Source organism: Emiliania huxleyi (assembly GCF_000372725.1).
Source record: "Emiliania huxleyi CCMP1516 unplaced genomic scaffold EMIHUscaffold_48, whole genome shotgun sequence".
NCBI classification, from domain to species: Eukaryota; Haptophyta; order Isochrysidales; family Noelaerhabdaceae; genus Emiliania; species Emiliania huxleyi.
In genome coordinates, this window is record NW_005198391.1 from 460,756 (window position 1) to 483,294 (window position 22,539).

A 22,539-nucleotide genomic window follows, 5' to 3' on the forward strand; every position below is an offset into this window, starting at 1 on the left:
GGTGGTGGACCATGTCCGGCCTCTCCATCCCAAACTCCACCACGACGGAGTGCGCGGCGGCGTGGAGCGCCTCGTCGTCGGGCACAGTCCAGCCGATCTATGGTTCAAGCGTACCGGAGGGCAAGGCTGCAGCCGTCTGATACATGCCATAGCAAGCATCACCAGCATAGCAGCAGCACCACGCACGCGCCGCCGCCGCCCCGCCCGCCGCCGCGCCCCGCCTCTCACATCCTTGCACTGTCTCTCGTGAAATCGCTTTCGGAATCCCTTTGCCTTTCGGCTTTCGCGAGAGAGGGCAGAGCGCACCTCGAGGCGCAGAGCGAGCAGCGATCACCGACGCGGAAACGGCGCGGGGGGCGAGTCGACGGCGTGCGACGCTGCGGGGCGGGGTCGTTTTGGTTTTTGCGTCACCACCGCAAAAGGAAAAAAACCGAACCGGCCTGCACGCTGTGCAGGGCGCACCGCGGCGCGCACGCCCCCCCGGCCCCCCCGCGAAGCGCGATCCCGCGCGGCCGGGGGGCCGGAGGACCGGAGGTCTGACTCCACGAAGCGGCGCATGCTAGCATGAGTTGACCACAGGATGCGCATGTGGCAATATACGGTGCGAAGAACGTAGAACTTCATAACACGACGAGAGAAAGATCTTATCTCGATAGAGAGCGGCACAAAACATTGTGAGGATTGACACGCTGAGCTCCGCTCTCTCACACTGTCGCGACCCAGAGTGCCGAGTGGAGCAGAGAAGCACCAAGAGTCGCCACACAGGCGCCCACAACCAACAGGCGGAGCAGGCGGCCCTCTAGACATGCAGCATCCCCCCCTCCTGCGGCGCCCGCCGAGTCCACAGGCACAGTACAGAAATCACGCTGGCGGCGTCGAGCCGTCGGCCTGAGTCGGCTTGCGGCTGCCGTCGGTGTAGATCTCGTCCATGAGCGCGGACACCTCGTCGTTGTCGAGCTCCTCGAACCGCTTCTGTATCACCGCGTTCTCATAGTCGCGGAGCTGCTTTGCATACGTCATGTCCTGCGCAGGGGAGCAGCGCCGCCGCGGGTGAGTTGGAGCGGGCCGGGCCGAGGCACGTTCACGGGACGAGGGCACCTTGTTGGCGACGCGGAACACGTAAGTGGACGTCCACGCGACCGTCCCCAGCCCGACGTACCTAAGGCGGGAGGAGGGAGGCGGCCGGCAGAGTGAGGAGAGCGCGGCGCGGAGAGGGGTGCCGCCCACACGCGTGCGCGCGCGCCCGACAAGAATCACGTTGCCCGCGCCCACCTGGCCGGGGAGCGGGCGGTCACGGGCGTGCGGCGCGGCGCGGGAAGCTTCAGCCAATCTAGAGCTGTGGACTTTGGCGAGCGGATGCCGTCGGGCGGCTCACCACATCCATGCCCATCTGATCCTGGAGGAAGTTGTAGAGCAGGAAGGGCGCCACGATGCCGATGACCGAGTAGAAGACGATTCCGCCCTTGGTTCCTATGTCCAGGAAGAAGGGCAGCCCGCCCCGCCGCTCCTCTGCAGCCACGGGCGCCGCGTGTCGGCTCGGAGCAGCGGCGGCAGCGCGAAGCGGCGAATGCTGTGCGACCACGCCGGGCGCTCGCGGCGGCAGTACCAGCGCTGACGCGCCGCTGCAGGCGCAGAGCAGAAGGCAGCTGAAAGAGGATCGGGCTGGCAGCATGTACATTCGGGAAGGCTCCTGGCAAGAGAAGAAAAACTCGGATACAGAACTGCCGCACAGAAAAAGAGAGAAAGCAAGAGGCAGACTCCCTAGGGTGGGCGACGGCTAGCGCATCACACACCTCTCCTTAAAATCCCTGTGTGGTGGCGGCGTGCCGTCCTCCCATCCCTCCCTTGGGTTGTCTGTTTTCTTTCTTTCTTTCTTAGAAAAAGAAATCATGTTGCGCTCAATCAGCCGGCTGAATTTACTTAGCTTCGATCGACAGAGGAGGCTTGAAAACTGAGCCGCCGAAGACACGGTCCGCGAACCTTACCCGAGCCATGTCGGTCACCAACGCCAAGGGCTCGAGCGACGTCCCGCAGTGGGCGACGGACCGAGCTCGCCAGATCGTGCAGCCCGGCGAGAACATCCTCGGGATTTATGTCGTATCCGATGAGAATCGCAAGAACGCGGTCAAGCAGCCGATGGCGTGCTTCTTGGCGATGCCGTGTTTCTGGCCCCATGCCCTACTCATGTCGCCTTGCCTCTACGCCGCCTGTCAATCTGGCAACAAGATTCTCAAGAGCACCGTCTACATCATCACTGACAAGCGTCTGTAGGGGTCCCGTACCATGCGGAATCGACCCTATCCAGTGCTCAAGTGCTCAAGCGTCTGTACAAGTCGGTGGACGCCGGAGAACTGGGCTTTGTTTGCTGCACGCCTGGCCGCGACTCGGGGGACGTCCCTCATCAGGACATCTCGGGGCTCAGCCTCGACATGCCAGGCGCGGCGTGTGGCACCCAGTGCTTCCCTGTGCAGCAGGTGATTGTCAGCCTGCCTCTGGGCCACCCGCTCGCCACTGCGGGCGGCCAAAACTCGTCTGAGCACCGCAGCGGCATACCGAACATGCACATGCAGATGCTCGTGGACAATCCGCAGGAGGTGATCCAGCTGTTGCGCTCGGCCAAGGATGCGCTGATGTCGGCGCCGCAGCAGGTCGTCGTGACCACCGCGATGCCGATCGCTCCAATGGAGATGGGACACGACGACCCAACCGAGCAGCTGGCCAAGCTCAAGAAACTACTCGACGCGGGCGCGATCACCGAGGAGGAGTACGAGGAGAAGCGCAAGCCTTACGTCGACCGACTCTGACTGGCCGACTGACGTGAGTCGGCGAACCTGGGCTTCCTTGAGCAGGTGGGCGGAGGGCATGCGTGTGAGGCGTCGTCCGTTCGGTCATGTCGGCATGGCGATCGCGCCTCCAGGCTTGGCCACGCCGGCCCGCTTCTGCGGCGTCGCGCCCTTTGAGGGCGCGTGCTGCTCTGGCGAGCGGTTGCATGCCGACCTCGCTGGGCTCCCAGCCTCCTCCTGAGGGAGGGTGTAGAGGATGTAGAGTGTAGAGCGCTGTAGAGCTGTAGAGATGTAGAGCGCTGTAGCGCTGTGGAGCTCTACATCCGCCGCGTGACGAGGCGCCTGCGTTGTAGAGCGATGTAGAGGCGCTCTACAACGTGAAATCTCTACAACAAACTCTACATCATAAGCGGCGAACGAGGCACGGTCGCTCTCCGACATGAGGCGCGTTGCGGACTTGCCAGTGCTGCCCTGGCCTTCTGTATCTGCCCGCCCAATGGGTGGCAGGTGCCTCTGCTGCTGTGGCATGCCTCACGGCTGCGACTGGCCGGCGCCTCGGCGCGTCAGCTCGGCTCGGCGTAGCAATAGTGGCAAGCGCAACTCGCCTGGACTCAACGCTCAGCCAGGAGCTCCCGCACGCGCTGGCGCGAGGCATGGCGCATGCAACGCGTCTGAATGCTCGCCTCGCCTCGCGCAAATGCGACCGTCCTCGCAGCCGACAGTCCACCGCCTGCTAAAGAAGCACTGCGATGAATGCGGCACCGGCGACGCATGGCAGCTGGTCATGACGCAGTTATAGGGTGTTGTGTGCCGTCGGAGTGACTCTCTGTGTGTCAGGGATAGTCAGGGCCGTCCATCAGAGCTCCAGTAAGCTCGGGGACACCTCATTAGTGCGACTCGACCTCTTTGAGTCACTGCCTTCCCGGCGGTTTGGCTGTAGAGCCTCTAGCTCTACAACAAACTCTACAACAAAATCGCGCTCTACATCGCTCTACAACGCAGGCGCCTCGTCACGCGGTGGATGTAGAGCTCTACAGCTCTACAGCGCTCTACATCTCTACAGCTCTACAAACAAATGAGTGTTAGATTTGTTTGGTATTGCTAAAAATCTCTCTCTCAGCTCTACAGACAGCGCTCTACACTCTACATACATCCTCTACACCCTCCCTCAGGGCTCCTCCTCCCGCCCGTGCCTAGTAAAGAAAGAAAGAAATACCCCTGAGAACGGCACGCCGCCACCACACAAGGATTTCACGGGAAGGAAGGTGTGTTGCTAGCCGTCGCCCAGTGTGCGCGTTTTTCTTGCGCGAAACGAATTCCCGGTGATGAGTTGACGGGCGTGATCAGCTCCCTGGCATGCTGCTCACGGTGGTTCTCGCGTTGGGGCTTCGCGTGTACCTCCGCGCGCACGTTGTCATGATGCCAGGCACGGCCGCCGCGCGTCTTAAAAAGCCGCACTTCAGGTCCAACGCCGTGCCGACTGCAGGCACGGCCGCAACCAAGCGCACATTCGTTGCACCATCGGCCTCGAGCGAGCCGCTCGACGAATGCGTGTCGGCCGCAGAGGGCCTGTCACAAATCGAGGAGTGCTTCCTGCCGTTCAACAAATACCCGATCGACGTCACGGATAACAAGTACATCGTCGATGCGACTCGCTGCCCCACCACGCTCATCACCGAGGCCGACAAGCGCCACACACGATTCGGCCCTGCCGAGACTCTCGAGGAGTGCCTCGTCGAGGCGGACGGCCGCGAGGCCGTAGCGAGCTGCCTCAGCGACAACTCCCTAGCATAAACGGTTCAAGCATGCGAATGCAGTGGGTTGGCAGTGGTTTGCACCGGAGAGACTGACCTGCATGCCGACATTGATGAGCTGTAATGGGAGTGCGCCGCGTGAGCCATCCGGCGGCTGGGATTACGGGATACGTCCGAACGCATGAGTCACCGCGCGGCGGGCGCGGGTGGGCGCGGCGCGTCTCGAGCGCGGCGTGTGCAGAGTGCAGTGACCACTTTCTGGCACTGCGCGCGCGGACACTCGTGCCGACTGGCGTGACTAGGTCCAGCCCTGGGTGAGCCAGATCTGACGTTTTGGGACATCGCGTCAGATCCGTGTTTTTTTGGTCTTGCGGTACATCTCTCCGCTCGCCACCTCACGCTCCGCCGTCCGGCCATGGATGGTCCGATGGAGCTCGCCGAGCTCCATCGGACCATCCAACTCCGGTCACCGAGTCTGAACGCGCTCAGCCTCAGGAGGTACCAAACCGCGCGAATTCTGCACGCCTCGCTGCACCGCTGGCTTGACTGAATCAGGCAGCAGCAGGCTGCTGCTGCTGCCACAGCAGCAGCCTGCTGCGGCCCTAATACGCAAGTTAATGACCAGCATTGCTGCCGGGGGCATTCGAGCCGCCACAGCCGGTGTGCGGCTGTGCACTGCCACCTGCCCGCGGCTAAGCACAATGTGTGCTCGCATTGGATGAGCCCTGCTGATGGACCTGCGTCGCCTTAGCTGCACGAGAGCAATGCCGCAGGCAGTGGCCGTGGCATACACTGCGAGCACACTTGGTGCAGCTGCGAGGTGCAGCAAGAGCACGTCGTTCCTGCCTCTGATGCCACTCTCGCGGCTTGCAACGCGTCACTCGCGCATGCTCTCCAGGAGCTATGGCGGGCGCGTGTGTGGGGCTGTAGCCTGTGTTTGGCCGGTTCTGACCCGTTTACTATCAGTATCATGTCCGGGCCACAAAAAATCGCACACGGGTAGCAGCTCAGGGGCCCAGTAAGCCGCGGAATCGCCAAATGTCACAACCCGGCTCACCCAGGGCTGGACCTAGTCGCGTCTGGCGTCGCGGCGCACGTGTCCGGCTGTCGGTGGTGACTGGTGTGTGTGTGTGCGAGTGGGGGAGAGCGCTTCGGGGTTCGGGGCTTGGCGGGTCCACTCTCGCGTTTTGTAAACACATGTCACATCACATCTTTGTCGTAACGTGGCTTGGGCCCTGCCCCTGTGTGGCTGTGTGCGCTGACCGCCGCGCGCTGTGGGGGATCTACATGTATATAGTGTGTGGGGTAGCTCGTAGCTGGTAGCCGGTACTCGAGCGGCGAGCTGCGTCACATCGGTGCTGTGGGTGCTGCACGATCGCGAACGCTTAAGAACGCCCAACGCGCTCGTGCAACGATCAAGACACACACACGTCCCTCTCCCTGACCCTGCACCGTCCGTGCACACCGCCCTGCGCGCCGCAGGGGCCCCGCGCCCTCGCCGCCTCGCCTCACCTGCCTCCTCCCCTCTGCTCACTCGTCCAGGCTGTCCAGCTCGGACGCGCCATCATCGCCGGCCATCAAGTGCGAGAGCCGCACCCGCGCTCCTCCTCCGGCGCCGGCGGACGGAGCCGCGCCCCCGTGGCGGCTGCGCGCGCCGGCCCCGCCCGCCGCCCGCCGCCCAAAGCTCGCCTCGCGCCCGCCCTCGGCCGGAGGAGCACCCGCTCCCCTAGCCGCTCCCTCGCCGGCGCCGGCGTCTGCCCCGCCCGCGGCGCCCAGCAGCGCGCGCGCCTGCGTGAGGCCGGCGCGGTTGCTCTCCTCGCCGTGCGCCTCCGTCTCCGCCAGCGAGTAGTGCGTGTACCCTGCGCGCGACCCGCCCGCCACGCCCTCCCTTCGGCCCGCCGCCGCCGCCGCCGCAGCGCCGCGCCGCGCCCCCGCCGACGGCGAGGGAGCGGCCGCCGCGGCGTCGCCAAAGCGGACGCGCTTCTCGCCCGCGACGGCCGGCGGCGGCGAGGAGACGTCCATCCCGTCGTCCATCCCGTCGTCCCCGCCTCCGTCGAGCTCGTCGAGGTCGTCCAGGCCGCCAAACGCCCCGCCGCCGCCCGCCCCGCCGCCCGCCCCCGCCGCCCCTCCGCCCGCACTTGCCGCGCCGTCGTCCTCGTCGGAGTCGTCGGCGTCGCGCGCCCAGCTCGCCGTGTGCGTCGACCACTCGCCAATCTCGACGTCGTCCGAGCTGGCAGCGGCATCGCCTCCGCCGCCGCCTCCACCTCCGCGGCTGACCTTGCGCCGCCCGGCGGCGTCGGGGTCGTCCCACCCCGCGTCCCAATCGTCGTCGTCGTCCTCCCCCTCCTCCTCCTCCTCCTCTCCCCCGCCGACGCCGTCCTCGGCGGCGATCGCCGCCCGCCGCGCAAGCATCGCAATGTCCCCCTCCTCGTCCTCCTCCTCTCCGCCGCCGCGGCCGCTCCCCGCCGCAGACGGCCCCGCGAGCTCCTCCTCCCCGCGCGCCTCGCGCGAGGCGAGCGCATGCCAGCTCGAGACGCTCTCTGGCTCGGCGAGCGAGTGGCCCTGCGCCTGCCGCGAGAAGGCCGGGCCGATGCGATCGCCCGCCGCGCCCACCGCGCCGCCGCCAGCAGCGATCGCCGACGGCGCGGGCAGCGCGTCAAAGGCTGCCGCGAGGCGCGAGCGAAAGGCGTCGCCCGCGGCGGCCGGCCGGCTCTCGGCGCGCGGCGCCTCGGCGTACACCGCGCCCGAGTGCCGCGCGCGGCTCCAGCTGAGCGTCTCGCCGCCCAGCAGCCCCTCGGCAGCGCCCTCATCGTCCGACGAGAGCTCCGCCTCCTCCGCGGTGGCGCCGTCCATCAGCCCGCGCACCTCGCGGTCCAGCTCGGCCCAGTAGCGGACGTTGGGGTCCACGGCGTTTGTCATGGCGATCGTCGCCCTGTCCGGGGCATGGTACTTGGTATGGATGGTAGGCTCACCCAACCCACCTCGAGACCATACCCCCCGCCTGCTGACAGACCCAGCCTTCCGCCGACGGGACCCCCCCCCCCCCCCCTCGCCCCACCGCCGGCCGCCTTACTGCTAGGCTCCACGAGGAGGCTGCAGACACCGACCGACACTTAGGACACGCACGCACACTTAGATACGCGCGGATGGCCGCCGTCCACGGTGCTAGTCTACGCGGCGGCAAAGTTGGCACTCGCCTGGCGAGCGGCGGGCGCGGCACCCGCGCCGGTCGCCGCACCCGCACCTGCAGGCTGGCTGGCCGTCCCCGCGCGAGTACCATACCCCCCCACCCCTGTCGAGGGCTAGCCTTGGGCGGTCAGGACCATACCCCCCCACCCTTTTGGCGCCGAGTGCACCATACCATACCCCGGAAAAAGTTGGAACCCTGGGGCAGACGCGTCCAGAAGAAATCGAGGTCTGGAAATAGCGTGTCCGAGCCTGGCTGTTCTTCACCTTCCTACATACACACAGCGTGTAGAGTCGAAGCCACAAGAGGGCTGGCTCCGTCCGCAAATTACCCAGAGAGGGGGTGTCGTTTTTCTTGAACAGTTGACCTTTCTTCCTTCTCACAGTTGAGAGAGATTTTTAGCAATACCAAACAACTCTAACACTCACACGTAATTTGGGGCCTGGAGCCCTGTTCACGCGCGCGCGAGACGTGCAGACAGGGTTGCCAGGTGAGAGCGAATGGCGCGGTTCACGCCTCGCACAACAGAGAGAGAGATGCGCTCTGCATGGTGGGACATAAAAGAGAGCGAGTACTTGGGCGAGTAGGCCGTGCGGTCAACGCTGCCGCGCGCGACTTTGCGCGCGAGGCGGCGCAGCTTGAGAACGGCGGTGGGCGAGAAGCCGCCGCCGAACGTCCCGTGGAGCAGCAGGTTGAAGTTGTTGCGCTTGACAAAGTTCAAACTTCAAAGATCGCGTCGACCGTCGTGATGGGGTCGAGCGACAGGGAGGTTGCAGCCAGAGATTTTTCAAAACCACTCTCTTTTTTGTGTAACCATTCTCTTGCTTCGGTGTATTCCTTATTTAATCTCAGACGCTCCCAAGCAATCTCACTGAACACCTCCGTAGACCGCCTACAGGCTGAGGAGTCCCGAGCGGGAAAAATAATGATAGTTAGACCACCTCAGTTTTGAACCCCGTAGACCGTTGGAAGTTGTTTTGTTTTTCACAGTTGATGGACTGTGAAACGATCGCCGCAAGGGGCGTGAACGCACAAGTGCGTAATGACCGCAAGTGGTCGTGAACACCCCAAGGGGTGTGAAAGTACATACTCCATTTATTCACAGATACCATACCAGCAAAGTACCCTAATCCCACGTGCCCAAGCGCACACCGGCCGGAGCTTGGCCTGTACCCATGTTTCCGGAAACCAAAAAGGAAACGAGAGGGTCCCCAGCACTTTTCGTTTCCAGAAATTTCCAGGGAAACCAGAGGGTGTTTGGTGCTCCATTCTGGCAACTCTCGAGTTTCCCTGTGAGCTGTGTCTGAGAGCTGGTCTGGGCCAAAATCTGAGGCGAAACCGAGGAAACCGGCAAAATACCGGGTAATTTTCCAGGTATACCCGGGGTTTTCCAGGTACCCGCAAAATACCCGGTATTTTGCCGAGAGTCGGCTGATTTTGGGCCCAAACCAGCCTCAGACTCGGCTCAGAGCCCGTGAAATTGAGAAGAAAGAGAGAGACTCCTTATCAGCTGGTCGGCCGCATGCTGGCCTCCGGGCCTGCGGGCACCTACTAGACGCACTCTAATCCAGAGACGCATTCGGTAAACAAAGATGGGGGGGTCGCCTCCCCAGACGCGCGTGCGGGCCGACCCTCACACGACAGCTCAAAGTTTGTGTTTGACAAATAAATTGGTCTCCGTCACAGCCTCAACTCAAAGCTCACAGACCACACTCATCGTCTCTGACTACTGACATACAAATACATCGCGATTGTCACGCGTGATCCACGGTCGCAGCTGGAGAGGAGGTCCTGGGGAACGGGAACTGATGGACCTCTCTCCAGCGGAGGGAACGACACGGCCCGATTTCTTCTAGTAAAATTCTTCTGGGCCGCGTACACCTCCCGCCGTTCGGTGAGCTTGCGCCTTGTGTATGCCGATGGCAGCCCATGTGGCGGACGGCATGCACTGGGGTGTTCATGGGGTCCCGTACCATATGCGGAATCGACCCTATCAAGTGCTCAAGTGCTCAAGTGCTCAAGTGCTCAAGTGCTCAATTGTCACGCGCGCCCAAGAACGCTCGCGCAATGCTTTTGTTTGTCTGCTGTGAAGAGAGAGAGTTGTTTTGTTTAAATGCTTTTACAAGCCACGGCAGGTCTTCGACCAGGTGGGGGACCAGATGCCGCCAGGACTGAGTTGTAGGGCCGAGCTTTGCTTGCTATCATTAATGCAAGCCCGCCTGAGTTCCTGGGATCGAGCTTTTGCTATCATTCACAGCTGCCAGCCCCGCGCCTGAGTTCGTGGGGCCGAGCCTTTGTCATTCACATCTGATTCACAGCTGCCATACCCGCCTGAGTTCGTAGGGCCGAGCTTCCCTATCATTGAAAGTAGCAACCGGGTCTGTCCAACCACTCTCCGAATGGGATTTTCTGCCCTGCCGCCTGTCGCGGCCCCGCCTGCCTCCCGGGGCCCGCCCGGCCGTGCCATCCGCCGCCGGACCGCCCGGCGGGTCCAACCCGAAGCGGGCGACCGGCCGTTCGCACCGCTCGGCCGGCGGGGCGAGCCCCGCGGCCCTCGATCGCTCGCCCCGGGACGTGGCCCGACCGGCCCACGCGCACGTCCTGGCCTCTACCGCCGCTTTCGGCGGCGCAATTTGCGCCTTCATCGCTCTCTGGATCCTCCTGGCACCCATCGGACTCTTCCCGACGGTCGGCGGCACCCACTCCGTGCACTTTGAGTCAGACTCGCTCTTCGGCAGGCACGCTCTTCGGCAAAAAGTCGCCGCCGGCCGTTCACGCCGAGCCAGCCAGTTGCCGGCTCGCACGGCAGCCTCTTCCTCTCGACCAGCCTCAACTTCGACACGGTCATCATTTTGTCGCTGCGTGCTCGTGGCGAGCCGGGCGGCGGTCAAAGTTTGCCCAGACGAGCGCCAGGCGATAGCAAGGTCTCTGTTCGCCCTGTGCATGTCAGGCCAGGCTGCAGCGGGGCACTACCATCGTGCTACGCTGTTGCAGCCTGACCTTTCCCACTGTGCACAGCCGCCAGAGCACCACCACCGCCCGGCATCGTGTCACGGCGAGCTCCTTCTGCACCCGTTCGCGAGGCTCTTGCGCTGGCACACTTCGGCCTTCCGCTGCTCGCGTTCGGCGAGCTCTTCTCCGCACTCCTGCCACGGTGATGTCGCCACACACCTTCTGGCCGGCCTGAGCCATGCGGACTCGACCTCTCTCCCTCTCTGGTGCACGCCACGGGCCGCGACGGCTGCTGGCAGCCGGCCGGCGTGAGGAGGCAGTTTGCCGGCACAGTCGAGTTGGAGTATCCGCTTCTTGATGCTTCTGCAGTCAAGCTCGACCTTATGTGACATGATATGCCACAATAATGCATGCTCTCACCCCTCTAAGTGTCGAAGTTTACCGGTGACTCTCCGGTGGCCCGATAGTACCGTGTCGCGTGTGCCTTTCTTCAAACAAACGCGCTTCGAGGTTCGACAATCGCTAAGCTGCTTATGGGGCACCGCTGCGACTCCCTTGGGGATGCCTGAGGCCACCCCAAGCACTCCCTAAGCCTTACGTGGACGATTTCAACCCTACTTTTGGTTCGTCTACGCACATTAGCAACTTTGTGCTCATGTCAACGCCACGCCAGCGCTAGCCCATTCAACCCCGCCCCATTGGGGGCGGGGCCCGTCAAGGGCCTCACTCTAGTCCCTATCATTGAAAGTAGCAGCCCAATCGCGGCACCCCACTTCGATTTGGTCGATTTGGCGGCCCCTCCCGACCGCGCCCCGGCCCCTGCCTCCCGGGGGCCCGGCCGACCATGCCAGCCGGCGCCCGGCCGGCCGGCGGGCCCAACCCGAAGCGCCCGGCCGCTCGGCAGCGCCGTTCGGCCGACGGGGCCAGCCGTGCGGCGCCCCGTCGCCCGCCGCAGGACCGAGCCCGACCGGCCCACGCGCACGGCCTGGCCTCGACCGCCACTCTCTGCGGCGTAATCGGCACCGTCGGCGCCCTCTGGATCCTCCTGGCACTCCTCGGCTTCCTCCCGACGGTCGGCGGCACCAACCCCGTGCGCTTTGAGTCAGACTCGACCCTCGGCATGCGCATTCAGAGCCACTGGTTCCCCACAACTGGACATCCTTGCGTATCAGCGGGACACGTACACGAATGTGACCGGCCGGGATCTGCAGCTCGAGGCGGGACGCACGACTTCCCTCTTCAAAACCATGACCGAGACACTCGACCTCGCCCGTACCAACATCGCGAGCGGCGTCAAGGAGGACGATTTGAAGCCGATCACATCAAAGACCTGCTAAAGATGGCGGACCGTAGTCCGACGGACGTCGCCCAGACGTATGCACGACCCGGCCGCCCTCACCAAGGGAACGAGCTACCTCAGGAAATATGTCTTGAAGGCAACAAGAACACTCCGGCCGCTTCGTTCTCAACGACAGCGCTCGCACAGGGCCGTCCTCATGGCGGAGGTGCGATGACGTATTAGACTACATTTGGAGGCAGAAAATGTTGCTGCAGGACAAGACTTCAAAGATCGAGAAGCTGCAACAACTCCTACACAGTGAAAGGCAACGCACGGAGCTACCGATTGGAGCAGTTTTGGTATGCGTCTTCCTCCTCTCTTTCCTGAAAACGTTGCGGGATTGGCTTCTGCCGCGGATCCATGGCGAGGTGCAAGGCGTGCCTGTCAGAGCAATCAGAGGGGTGGCCGTTCCCGCAGCACGACTGGTTCGAGTTCCAGTTGTTGTCGACGCCGAGACGGTTGACAACTTCACGGCTTGCCTTCTCCGAAGTCTTACGGAGAGAGAGTTGAGAGAGAGATTTTTAGGAGGCCAATGGTCCACAATTCACAACGCTTCCAATATTGTGTACCAGAGAGATAGGTGTGAGAGCTGTGGGAGCGGCCTCTTCAACTGAGCCAATTGGTTAGAGGCGTGTGTGAGTGGTTGCTACTTTCATTCAACGATCGCCCAACACCGTACCCGTCGCAAAACACTTGCCGTTTGCGTCGCTGGCACTAGACGCGTCACGCCCTGGAGGGCGGGGCCCGGCGCCACACTTCCCACCTTTGCTCGGCTCCCAACCTTTGCTCGGCTCCCAACCTTTGCTCGGCTCCCCCAACCTTTGCTCGGTCAACCCGTCATGCGGCAGGTGGCTTGCTTTGGCTCGCTGCCACCGCGGTGGGTCACCAAGGACTTTTCAACGTGCGGCGTCATCACTGCGCGGCGCGCAAGCCACGCCTCACCCGAGCAAAAGCAACGATCGCGCGCCGCCGCCGCCCGCCTCGCCGCGCCGCGCCGCGCCGCGCCGCGCCGCGCCTCGCCTCGCCTTGCAGCAGCGCACGCGCACGCGCACCCGCGCGCCCGCGCGCCCGCGCTCGCTCCGCGAGAGCGAAGCGACCTTCCTCGCGGGAATCGAACCTGGAGCCAAAAGGTCCCGGCTCGAACCGCGAACCGGTTCGACCACCGCCGCTGGCGGTTCTGCAGAGGCAGTCAGGGGCAGCGCCTGATATAACGTGAAATAGTGCGACGATACACGACCCACCGTGCCCTCGCGAAAGAGATCTCGCGCCGCGCGCGCTCGCACACGCCGCCCGAGAGCACTCCCACCCCCGCCGCCCTCGCAAGCTCACAGGTTGATTTGAGGAGAAGCAGCTGGGGGAGGTCAAAGCGGGAGAAGGCGGCACGGCGGCGGCGGCGCGGCCCCCCCCCATCCCCACGCCTCCGGGTCGTGCGTACCGCCTCCGGGCGTGAGTGTCCCCCCAGCGTCTGCTCCAGCGAGCTTAGTCGAGAGGAGAAGTGAGAGTGAGTGTCTAGTGGAGAGAGAGGGTGTGGCGTCTAATGCAGTGCATCGTGTTGTGGAGGGGTTGATGTCGAGCCATCTGCGCGCTCGGCACGAGCCCCTCAGGCGCCTGCGCGCCAACCACCCCCCGGTGTTTTGACACCATTATTTGGTATATTAACCTCGCGGCCGCCTAGATAGACTGAAAGAGTTAGACACCGCAGGAGTGAGGCTGCTGCTGCTGCTGCTGCTACTTGCTGCTACGTTAGCGCCTGCTGCTGCTTTTGCTGCTCCACTCCTGCTGATTGTGGATACGATTTCTCCGATCACCCCGCCCGCCCGCCCCGCCCCGCCTGCCCGCCCGCCCGCCCGCCTGCCCGCCCGCCCGCCCGCCCGTCCAACCACCCATTCCCATCGCCATCTCACATACCTACATATAGGCGCTCGATACCCTCACTCGCTGCCTACTCGCTGCCTCGAGGGAGGAGGGGAAGATGTCGAGCGGGCGCCACTGCGCTAGCACGGCCGGAGGCCCCTCCCCGAAAGGCAAGTATTAGCCACATGAAACCGAGACCCCTCCCCACCGCCCCGACCCCCCCACCCCCTTGCTCCCCTCCCCCCCCTCGGGAGGGCCGAACTGAGGCGCCCGTGGGGACCCCACAATTCCCTTCCCCCCTCGGAGGGGGCCGGACGGAGGCGTACCCCGTGGGCCCCGCTCTTTCCCTCGCATAGCGGCCACTCTTCGGATCGCTGGTCGAGCGACCCGGGGGATGCCCCGCGCGCCTGACCCAGGCGCGAAAAACGAATCTGCGAGGCGAGGCCGCTCACGCGGCCCGATGGGGAGGAACGGGGCGAGCCCCTTCCAACCCACCCGCGCTAGGTAGGTCTCGGGGGACGAAGGGGTCACACCCGACGACCTCGGGAACTAGCCGGGGCAGTCGGAGAAGTGGCAACTCCGTGCACTGACGGTCGGCCGCCAGAAAACACGCCTCCGTGGCTCGGGTTACACCAATCCTCGCTACCCAACGCGGCCAAAGGATATCCACCTCGAGAACCTCGAGAATGGTTTTCTTCCGGGGCTGGGTTAGACGCACGGCACGGTCGTGGCGGCGGTCTTCCCGCGCATGTACATGCCTGCGGCTGTCGCCTTGGCCGCCGTTTCTGAATACAGCGAGACTGGCGACACAGTCTCTGCCGCTGAGGGTTCCATCCTCAGTTCGCGTGCGCTTCTGCGTGCGGCCCTCGCTCGCGTTCATCAAGGTGCGGCCCTCGCGTTCGCCGCTAGGGACGATGAGTGCTGCGGAGAGAAGATAGAGAACCACGCCGCTTTTGCGCACCATTGCCCTTGGTTGGACCAGTTGGCCTTCTGAGGTCGGGAGATGCCGTGTCTCGGATAAACCTGATCGACCAGCCGCCGCTTTTGCTCGTGTTCATCAAGGTGCGGCCCTCGCGTTCGCCGCGCCGCAGCCGGATTCCGTGGGAATCGCACCCTGTCTGCCCTCGCAGGTGTCCGTCCGTCAACTCGAGGCCCGCCAGCCAGCCATCCCAAGCTAGTCCCCAACAGACGCAGCACCGCCAAGACACAAGCCCATCGCCGCCCGGAATCATACCCCAATACACACCCCGGAGCGATGCGAAAACCGTCGGCGGCGGGACCTTGGGCAAGCGTACGTGGGCGGCCTCCACCGTCGGCTACCTCGCCGGCCTCGAGCACACCCTGCATCGCATGAGCATATGCGGCGAGTCGAGCATCTCTTTCGCCACTCGCATATTTGTTCATCCTCGGAATGCTCGCGTGCGTCGACTCGATGAGAGAGAACGATCTACTCGGCGCGCGAGCGGAGAGGTGCCTTGCCCCCTGCCCTTCATCACCATCACCGCAAAGCATCAGCATGATAAGTCCTCGCGCCGTCGTCAGCATCACCATCATCGTCACCGTCTTCACCAGCATCCTCGCCCCCATCCTCATCACCATCCTCATCACCATCCTTGTCACCATCCTCATCGCCACCCTCGTCAACATCATCATCAACAACGTCACCTTCTTCTTCATCGTCGTCGTCAACATCCTCCCCTTGATCGTCTTGACGCAGACTGCTGCCCATTCATCCCATCCCTCGAATGCTCGGGCAACCCCGCGCTGCTCATGAGGCTCGTAGGGGTGGAGAGCCCGGGGCGAGCCGAGAGGGACCTGACCTCGAGCAGGCGCGCAGCTCGCGCACGCTCTCTGTGTGCACCGACACCGTGGCCTGCCCAGAACCTTCCCGGAACCTTCCAGAAGGTGGGCCCTTGAACTTTCTCGGAACCTTCCCGTAGGTGCTGCTTCGCCCCGGACGAGGCAAAAGGACCCTCCCTCCGCCCCCTCCCCCACCCCCTCCTCCTCTCCGTCATCTCCGCCCCCGTCCCCTCCCCCCTCGCCTCCGCCTCCCCGCTATGCCCTCTGCCTGGCCGGCTCTGACGCCCCGCCCCTGCTTGTGTAGGCGACGACGCTCTCCGTGCCGGACAACATCTGCTACATCGCGGACCAGCTCTTTGTTCGCTGCGTGCGGCGGTCGCGCCTCGGGTCTCTCCGCGCTCACCTCCGACTTCTCCACCGCCGATTCCGTCATCGACAAGAAGAATGGTTGGTACGAGTCCCTCATCACCATCATCACCATCGTCATCATCGTCATCCTCGGTCGCTGCCGCTTCCCTCGCAGTACGAGGTCGGCGTACTGCGCGTACCTGCTCGAAGGCCTACAACCGCACCGCGGCGGCTTGTCCCAGGCGACCACCGAGTGCTACACGGACATCGCGGACGAGAGTGCGGTGCGCCGCTGCGTTACCGCCCCGTGGGTGCCTCCCATTCAAGCACTTGAATGACGCACCGGCTCCCGTCTTCCCCCCTCCGCCCGCCCGCCTTCCCGCCTGCCTCCACCCTTCTCCTCGCCCTCGCGCAGGCCCGCGTCGCCATCTCCGGCATGCCGGCAGCCCACTTCACCGTCGCCTCCTCGGTCGCTGCCGCTTCCCTCGCAGTACAAGGTCGGCGTACCGTCTGCGCGCACCTGCTCGAAGGCCTACAACCGCACCGCGGCGGCTTGTCGCAGGCGACCACCGAGTGCTACACGGACATCGCGGACGAGAGTGCGGTGCGCCGCTGCGTTACCGCCCCGTGGGTGCCTCCCATTCAAGCACTCGAATGACGCACCGGCTCCCCGGCGGCACAGGGCGTTCGCGCGGTCACTGTCACGTCTCGGCCCGTCCTCGACATCGACCCGACCGCCCTCATCGCCGCTCCAGTCGATGCGGCGTTCGACCCGGCCATGTCTCACTGCGTGAGAAGCCCTACGTGGCGCTCTTCGGGCTCGCCGCATCGAGGACGGGCTCTCAGCTCTCATGAAGGGCGGCGGGCCGTGTCCGGAGAAGGTGCCGGCGGCCCTCGCCCCTCCCTCCCCCAACCCCCCCTTCCTCCCCCTAGATCACCCCCCTTCCCCTCCCCCCGCCGCCTTCCCGCCTGCCTCCACCCTTCTCCTCGCCCTCGCGCAGGCCCGCGTCGCCATCTCCGGCACGCCGGCAGCCCACCTTACCGTCGCCTCCTCGGTCGCTGCTGCTTCCCTCGCAGTACGAGGTCGGCGTACCGTCTGCGCATACCTGCTCGAAGACCTTGCTACAAGGGCGACCGCACCGGCGGCTTGTCGCAGGCGACCACCGAGTGCTACACGGACATCGCGGACGAGAGTGCGGTGCGCCGCTGCAGTGCCGCCCCGTGGGTGCCTCCCATTCAAGCACTTGAATGACGGACCGGCTCCCCGGCGGCACAGGGCGTTCGCGCGGTCACTGTCACGTCTCGGCCCGTCCTCGACATCGACCCGACCGCCGTCATCGCCGCTCCAGTCGACGCGGCGTTCGACCCGGCCATGTCTCACTGCGTGAGAAGCCCTACGTGGCGCTCTTCGGGCTCGTCCCCGCATCGAGGACGGGCTCTCAGCTCATGAAGGTCCGGCACCGTCGACGCCACCACTGTCAGCACGGCTGCCGTCATCGCCGCCGTCATCTCCGTCGCCGTCACCGCCGCCGCCGTCATCACCGCCTTCATTGACACCGCCGCTGTCATCGCCAACGCCGTCAGTATCGATGCCGCCAGCACCGCCGCCGCTCTCGCCGCCTCTCTCGCCGCCGCCGCCCTCGCCGATTTCCTCTCACGCCGCCGTCATCGCCGCCACCGTCAGCACTGTCGCCGTCATCGCCGCCTCCATCGACGCCGCCGCCACCGCCGCCGCCGCCGCCCTCGCCGCCGCCGCCGCCCTCGCCGCCGCCCTCGCCGCCGCCCTCGCCGCCGCCGCCCTCCCCCATCCCTCCTCACCGCCACCGCTGCAGCCGCCCCTGCCGCCGCTCGTACCGCGGCCTCTCCGCTGCCCTTACCGCCGCCGCCCTCCGCCGCCGCCGCCGCCGCCCTTTAGGGACCGCCGCCTCCCCCTGTCCGCCTCCTCCTCTGCCATACCGCCTTCTCTGCCGTCAGTTTCGTCCATCAGCCCTTCGTTGGCGAGCGTCCTACCGCCCCCTCCTCTGCAAGCCAGCTGCCGCGCGTGTCCATCTTGAGCCCGCTTCCCGCCCCCGCCCCCCTTCGCCGCCGCCCGCAGGCTCATCGACTTTGTCCCCCGCCCCCTCCCCTCTCATTCCAGACCCCGTACATCTCCACAATGCGCATATAGCTGTTCGTGCATTCCAATGCAGCGGCCGTGCTGACGCTCACCGTGGTCGTCGCAGGTTCATCGATGACGCTCTACACACGCTGGTTTGCTTTGGCGGCCCTCGTGACCGGGTCGCTCTCTGCGTCGGTGCGCGCGCGCGTCAACGCACAAATGTGCACACATGATGGAATCGCATCGCCCTCTCACCCCACGCCCCCCCTCAACAGGTGCCGGACCAAGCCGGAACCGGGGCGGCCGACCGCAACCTCATGTTTTCATCTTTGCCCCCGGAGCCGAAGTGCCCGGAGGAGCCGAAGTGCCCACCAAGGCGGAAGTGTGACGGTGGCGCACACAGGGCGAATGCCGACTTTTCGTTACCCCGGGAGCGGAAGGAGTGGCGCGAATTGAGCCCGACCGAAATCGACAAGTACGCGTGCGCGCTCAAGGTGCTGGACCAGCATACGACCAAGGAGCTCCGGGAGTGCTACGGCGAGACCGCCTGGTCCTTTCCCGATCTCGTCAACTTGCACGCCTGCGCAGCAGCGGACCCGCGCGGCGACCAAGGCCACCGCACGCCGGGCTTCATGTTGTTCCACAAGTCGTACGTGCTGACTTTTGAGGAGGCGATCCTCGCCGTGGACCCGTCCATCGGCGCGACCCCGTGGTGGAACATGGCGCTGGACAGCGCGCCTGTCCTCAACCTCGACGGGACCGTGAAGGTCGCGGCCGGGGAACTCTACTGCCCCACCCTTTCGAACCCGAACATGACCTACGGCTCGAAAAACGATGACCCGAAAAGGGCGAACCTCGACATGGGCCACCCCGAGCGGCATTGCGACCCGGAGAAGTACATCTGGTCGTGCAACTACTTCGGCGAGATGCACGGGTCCGGCCCAAACTTTGAAGTCACGAACGGGCGCTGGGCGTATCGGAAGATGCCTCGTTGGTCCGACTTTGACCACGAGTACTGGATGAAGGACCACAAGTACGGCGTGACCAACCAGTGCATCACCGACAAGTACCTCAACCCCCGGAGCGCGAACAAACACACAGCGCTCCGCAAGTCTCCATACTTCTACGGACTCGGACTGGATAACCAGGCGACCCAGAACTGCGAGCGCTGCTGCGACGCGAACCGGGACGGTAAGAACGGTGCCTGCACGTGCGAGTTTGGCGTGGACCGCGCGGAAACCTACATGCGCGGGCCGACGCTCGACACAGCGACGTGCTCCCCGTATGTCACCCGCAACCCGAACGGACGCGGGTCTGGACCCCTTTCCACCACCTTTCCAGGGGTCCAGTTCCCGCAGACCCTGGACAATTGGCCAGCGAACCAGAACGGGCGATCGCAGCAGGACTCCCTGATCCGGTACACGAAGGACGACTTTGACGCGTGCGCCAACTCCAACAACACCCGCATCTGGACCGAGTGGCAGAACTGCCAGGAGGAGAATCTTTCCGGCACCCTCGAAGGCGAGTACTGCCCGGCTGACAAGGATACGTGCACGCAGCAAGACCTCAAGAAGGTGTACGCCCTGCACTCGACGGCACATGACAAGACGCTGGGCGAGATTGGCGACGTGACGACCTCGCCGTCGGACCCCGCCCTCTTCTTCTCCTACCACGCCTACATCGACAAGAACTTCATGGAGTGGCAGACGAGCATGAAGAAAGAAGGCCGTTTCGTCGACCATCACCATAGGGAGCTTTGGGACCAGAAACCACCGGGACCAGGACTCTCCGCAGACTACTTCGGCTACCCGCGCCAGGTGACCATCGAAGAATGGAATGACACTGTGACGAAATTCGAAGATGTGCCCCTCGTCAAGGACCTGATCTGGAACTCGAACCAGAGGATGGAACTGAGGGGCTACGTCAAGCCGGTCGAGGATTTCCGAAACTTTGACCTGCAGCAGTGGATTGATCTGCTTGGCGCAAAACAGAGTCCCAACACGCACCAGTTCCCCAACCAATCATTTTCGACAAGGTGGCGCGAAGAGGCGACAGGGACACACGATGACTACATTGCGATTTACAATGCCCACGCTGGCCATGTGCGTTCCGACGAGGATGGCTTCAAGAAGTTTTTCAACACCCTGACAGCTGCAGAAGTCTACCCACACTTTCTTGGGCCAGCCTGCTCCAGCGCGGCAAACAACCCGAACGGCAGCACTTCGGACAACACCGCAGAACCCATCTTCAACCCCATTTTCTCGAGCAATTGCATCCAGCCGACCTTCCCGTCCCCGCAAGAGGGGTCCCTGACCTACAAGCTCACAAACGGCGCCAGGACGTACTCCTCGTCGGGCCCTTTCATCTACATGACAAGCTACCGCCCCACGGACTTCTTCGTCCGCGGCAGCCTGGCCGATCCGACTCTCCCGTGGGTCCCGGGGACTCTCCTCAAAGATTTCGCCCTTGGCGGGCTCCCGTTCCGCAACCTGTTCCCGACTGACGACGGAGGCGAATTCGGGTACACAAACAAGGATATCATTGAGTTGAGCCTGCCGTGCTTTCCCGGTCGTTCGCCCGACAACGAAGCAGCGCCATGCGCGCCTTACAGTTACAGCAACTACAACGGCGAGTCCAAGGACGAGTAGACACTGCCTTGCAGGGTGCCGAAAAATGCCTTCAGTGGCCACACCCTCTGCCTCATCCTGGTGCCAAACCCTACAGTTCCGGACGGGCATTAAGAACTGCGGCGCTCGTAGCCCAGGCTCAGGTTCTTAGCTATGTCGAAGGCAGGCCGGCACGCGAGCCTCAGGTTCTTAGGGGGGGGGGGGTCCTACGACCGTTGCACGTGCTCTCTCTCGACGACTACGGGCACAACGAGGTGCCCAACGCGTGGGTCTTGCTGGAGGCTGTGTAGGATAGATAGGCCGATAGGCCAGGACAGGGTAGTCCTGCCTCTCGCACGCGCTGCGCATCAGCGTGTGCTGTAGATGCGCACTAGCGTGTGCTGTACCGGGTCGTGGGTTCGAGATGGGTGTCCGACCTAGCCTTAGCCCAGGCTCAGGTTCTTAGTTAGATGGGCGACAATCCGCCAAAATGTAAGCCTCAGGTTCTTAATGGGGGGGGTTCTTAATGCCCGTCCGGAACTGTAGACCGGTGAAAGTCCGGCGCGCAAGCGCAGGTAAACGAGTGCGCGGCCCAGGCTACTAGATCCATGACGTGGGAAGCCACGGTCCTGTGCTCACTACCAGGATGGCATGTGCGCGCTCGGCGCGGGCTCGGATGCGTGTACACGCGTCTCGAGAACGCGTTGGCTCGCAAACGGGAAATGCAACGGACGATAAATCGGTGCCATGACTGATCCATGACGTGGGAAGCCACGGTCCTGTGCTCACTACCAGGATGGCATGTGCGCGCTCGGCGCGGGCTCGGATGCGTGTACACGCGTCTCGAGAACGCGTTGGCGCAATCGGTTTTCATAAATGATAACGAGGCCTTTGTTGTCGTTTTTTGGAAACGTGAAACGAGAGTAGCAGCCACCCGCCCGGCTCGTTGTACTTGTAGGTCGGTCGGAATCCCCCAAAACAATGAAATTCCCTCTCGAGCGGAGAGGTTTTGGGATTCGACTCCCGCGCAATCAAGTCATCAACGATGGTGCCAACGGCCAAGAAAGCGCCGGTAGCAAGCACGATGGAGGTGCGTCTTTCCCATGCTCGCGCGCCCCCCGCGCGCGAACTATGCATGGGCCCGGCTCGCCCGCTTGGGGATCCACCCGGCACACCCCCGCCCCCCACCTGCCGGCTTACCTGCCGTCAGTTCACGCGGGAGCGCCCACAACTGTCAGCAACTGAAATCCAGTTGCTTCAGCTGTGACTTCAGCCTCGCCTCACCGCTCTCCCTTCGGTCGCACGCCTCCGGAGAGAGGTCGCACACGACGCTGGTGACCATTCCCGACGAGCCATGCGCAGGTCGCGACCCCTGAGGACCTCCACACCTCGAAGGAGAAGCTCCGCGGCATCGGCGAGGCGACCGCGCTCTTTTCAGAGCCTGCTAGGGCAGAGGCCCTGTCCACCCTGGCGTCCCTCGAGGGGTCGCCAGGGCCCGCCGCGGCCCTGGCGAGGCCCGTGGGCGGCCTGCTCCTCATCGACGCCTACGCCCTCGTCGGCCTGGCCGGCAAATATGCCAGCGGCGGGGTCGGCGCCGGCGATGCGGGTCTCATCTTTGCAAGGTGGGTCGAGGCGATGGCCGGGCACGAGTCGCTCGCGCCGACGCGGGCGCTCCCGGCGCTGGCCACGCCGGAGACCAAGGCGAACTTCGTGAAGTACAAGCGCCGGATGATCGCGTACAAGGCGGACGTGGAGCGCGCGCTTAAGCGGCGCTCGTCGGCCGTTTCCCGCGGGAAGGGGACGGCGGAGGCCGATCGC

General features: G+C 64.2%; 4 protein-coding genes across 4 annotated transcripts; 2 read left to right on the plus strand and 2 right to left on the minus strand.

Annotated features, from left to right (window-relative positions):
* Positions 1–589: 589 nt before the first annotated feature.
* On the minus strand, positions 590–1,683 carry EMIHUDRAFT_427662 (hypothetical protein). Its single transcript, XM_005767761.1, has 4 exons — positions 1,376–1,683; positions 1,244–1,272; positions 1,099–1,159; positions 590–1,023 (listed from the first exon to the last, which is right to left on the minus strand). The coding sequence occupies exons 1-4, from the start codon at positions 1,676–1,678 to the stop codon at positions 862–864; spliced, it is 555 nt and encodes a 184-aa protein (XP_005767818.1). The 5' UTR covers positions 1,679–1,683; the 3' UTR covers positions 590–861.
* Positions 1,684–1,992: 309 nt separating this feature from the next.
* EMIHUDRAFT_103350 (hypothetical protein) lies at positions 1,993–2,804 on the plus strand (the record flags this gene model as incomplete). The annotated part of the gene is made up of 2 exons (XM_005767762.1): positions 1,993–2,241; positions 2,475–2,804. The coding sequence occupies 2 exons, from the start codon at positions 1,993–1,995 to the stop codon at positions 2,802–2,804; spliced, it is 579 nt and encodes a 192-aa protein (XP_005767819.1).
* A 3,006-nt stretch (positions 2,805–5,810) lies between these two features.
* Positions 5,811–7,469, minus strand: EMIHUDRAFT_436821 (hypothetical protein). The gene has a single exon (XM_005767763.1). It carries the CDS (start codon positions 7,454–7,456, stop codon positions 6,068–6,070), a length of 1,389 nt encoding a protein of 462 aa, XP_005767820.1. The 5' UTR covers positions 7,457–7,469; the 3' UTR covers positions 5,811–6,067.
* Positions 7,470–15,280: 7,811 nt separating this feature from the next.
* EMIHUDRAFT_464495 (hypothetical protein) lies at positions 15,281–21,222 on the plus strand (the record flags this gene model as incomplete). The annotated part of the gene is made up of 9 exons (XM_005767764.1): positions 15,281–15,574; positions 15,974–16,036; positions 16,110–16,301; positions 16,433–16,621; positions 17,019–17,072; positions 17,174–17,215; positions 17,294–17,401; positions 18,185–18,310; positions 18,391–21,222. 9 exons carry the CDS (start codon positions 15,281–15,283, stop codon positions 20,761–20,763), a joined length of 3,441 nt encoding a protein of 1,146 aa, XP_005767821.1. The 3' UTR covers positions 20,764–21,222.
* Between the last annotated feature and the right edge of the window lie 1,317 nt (positions 21,223–22,539).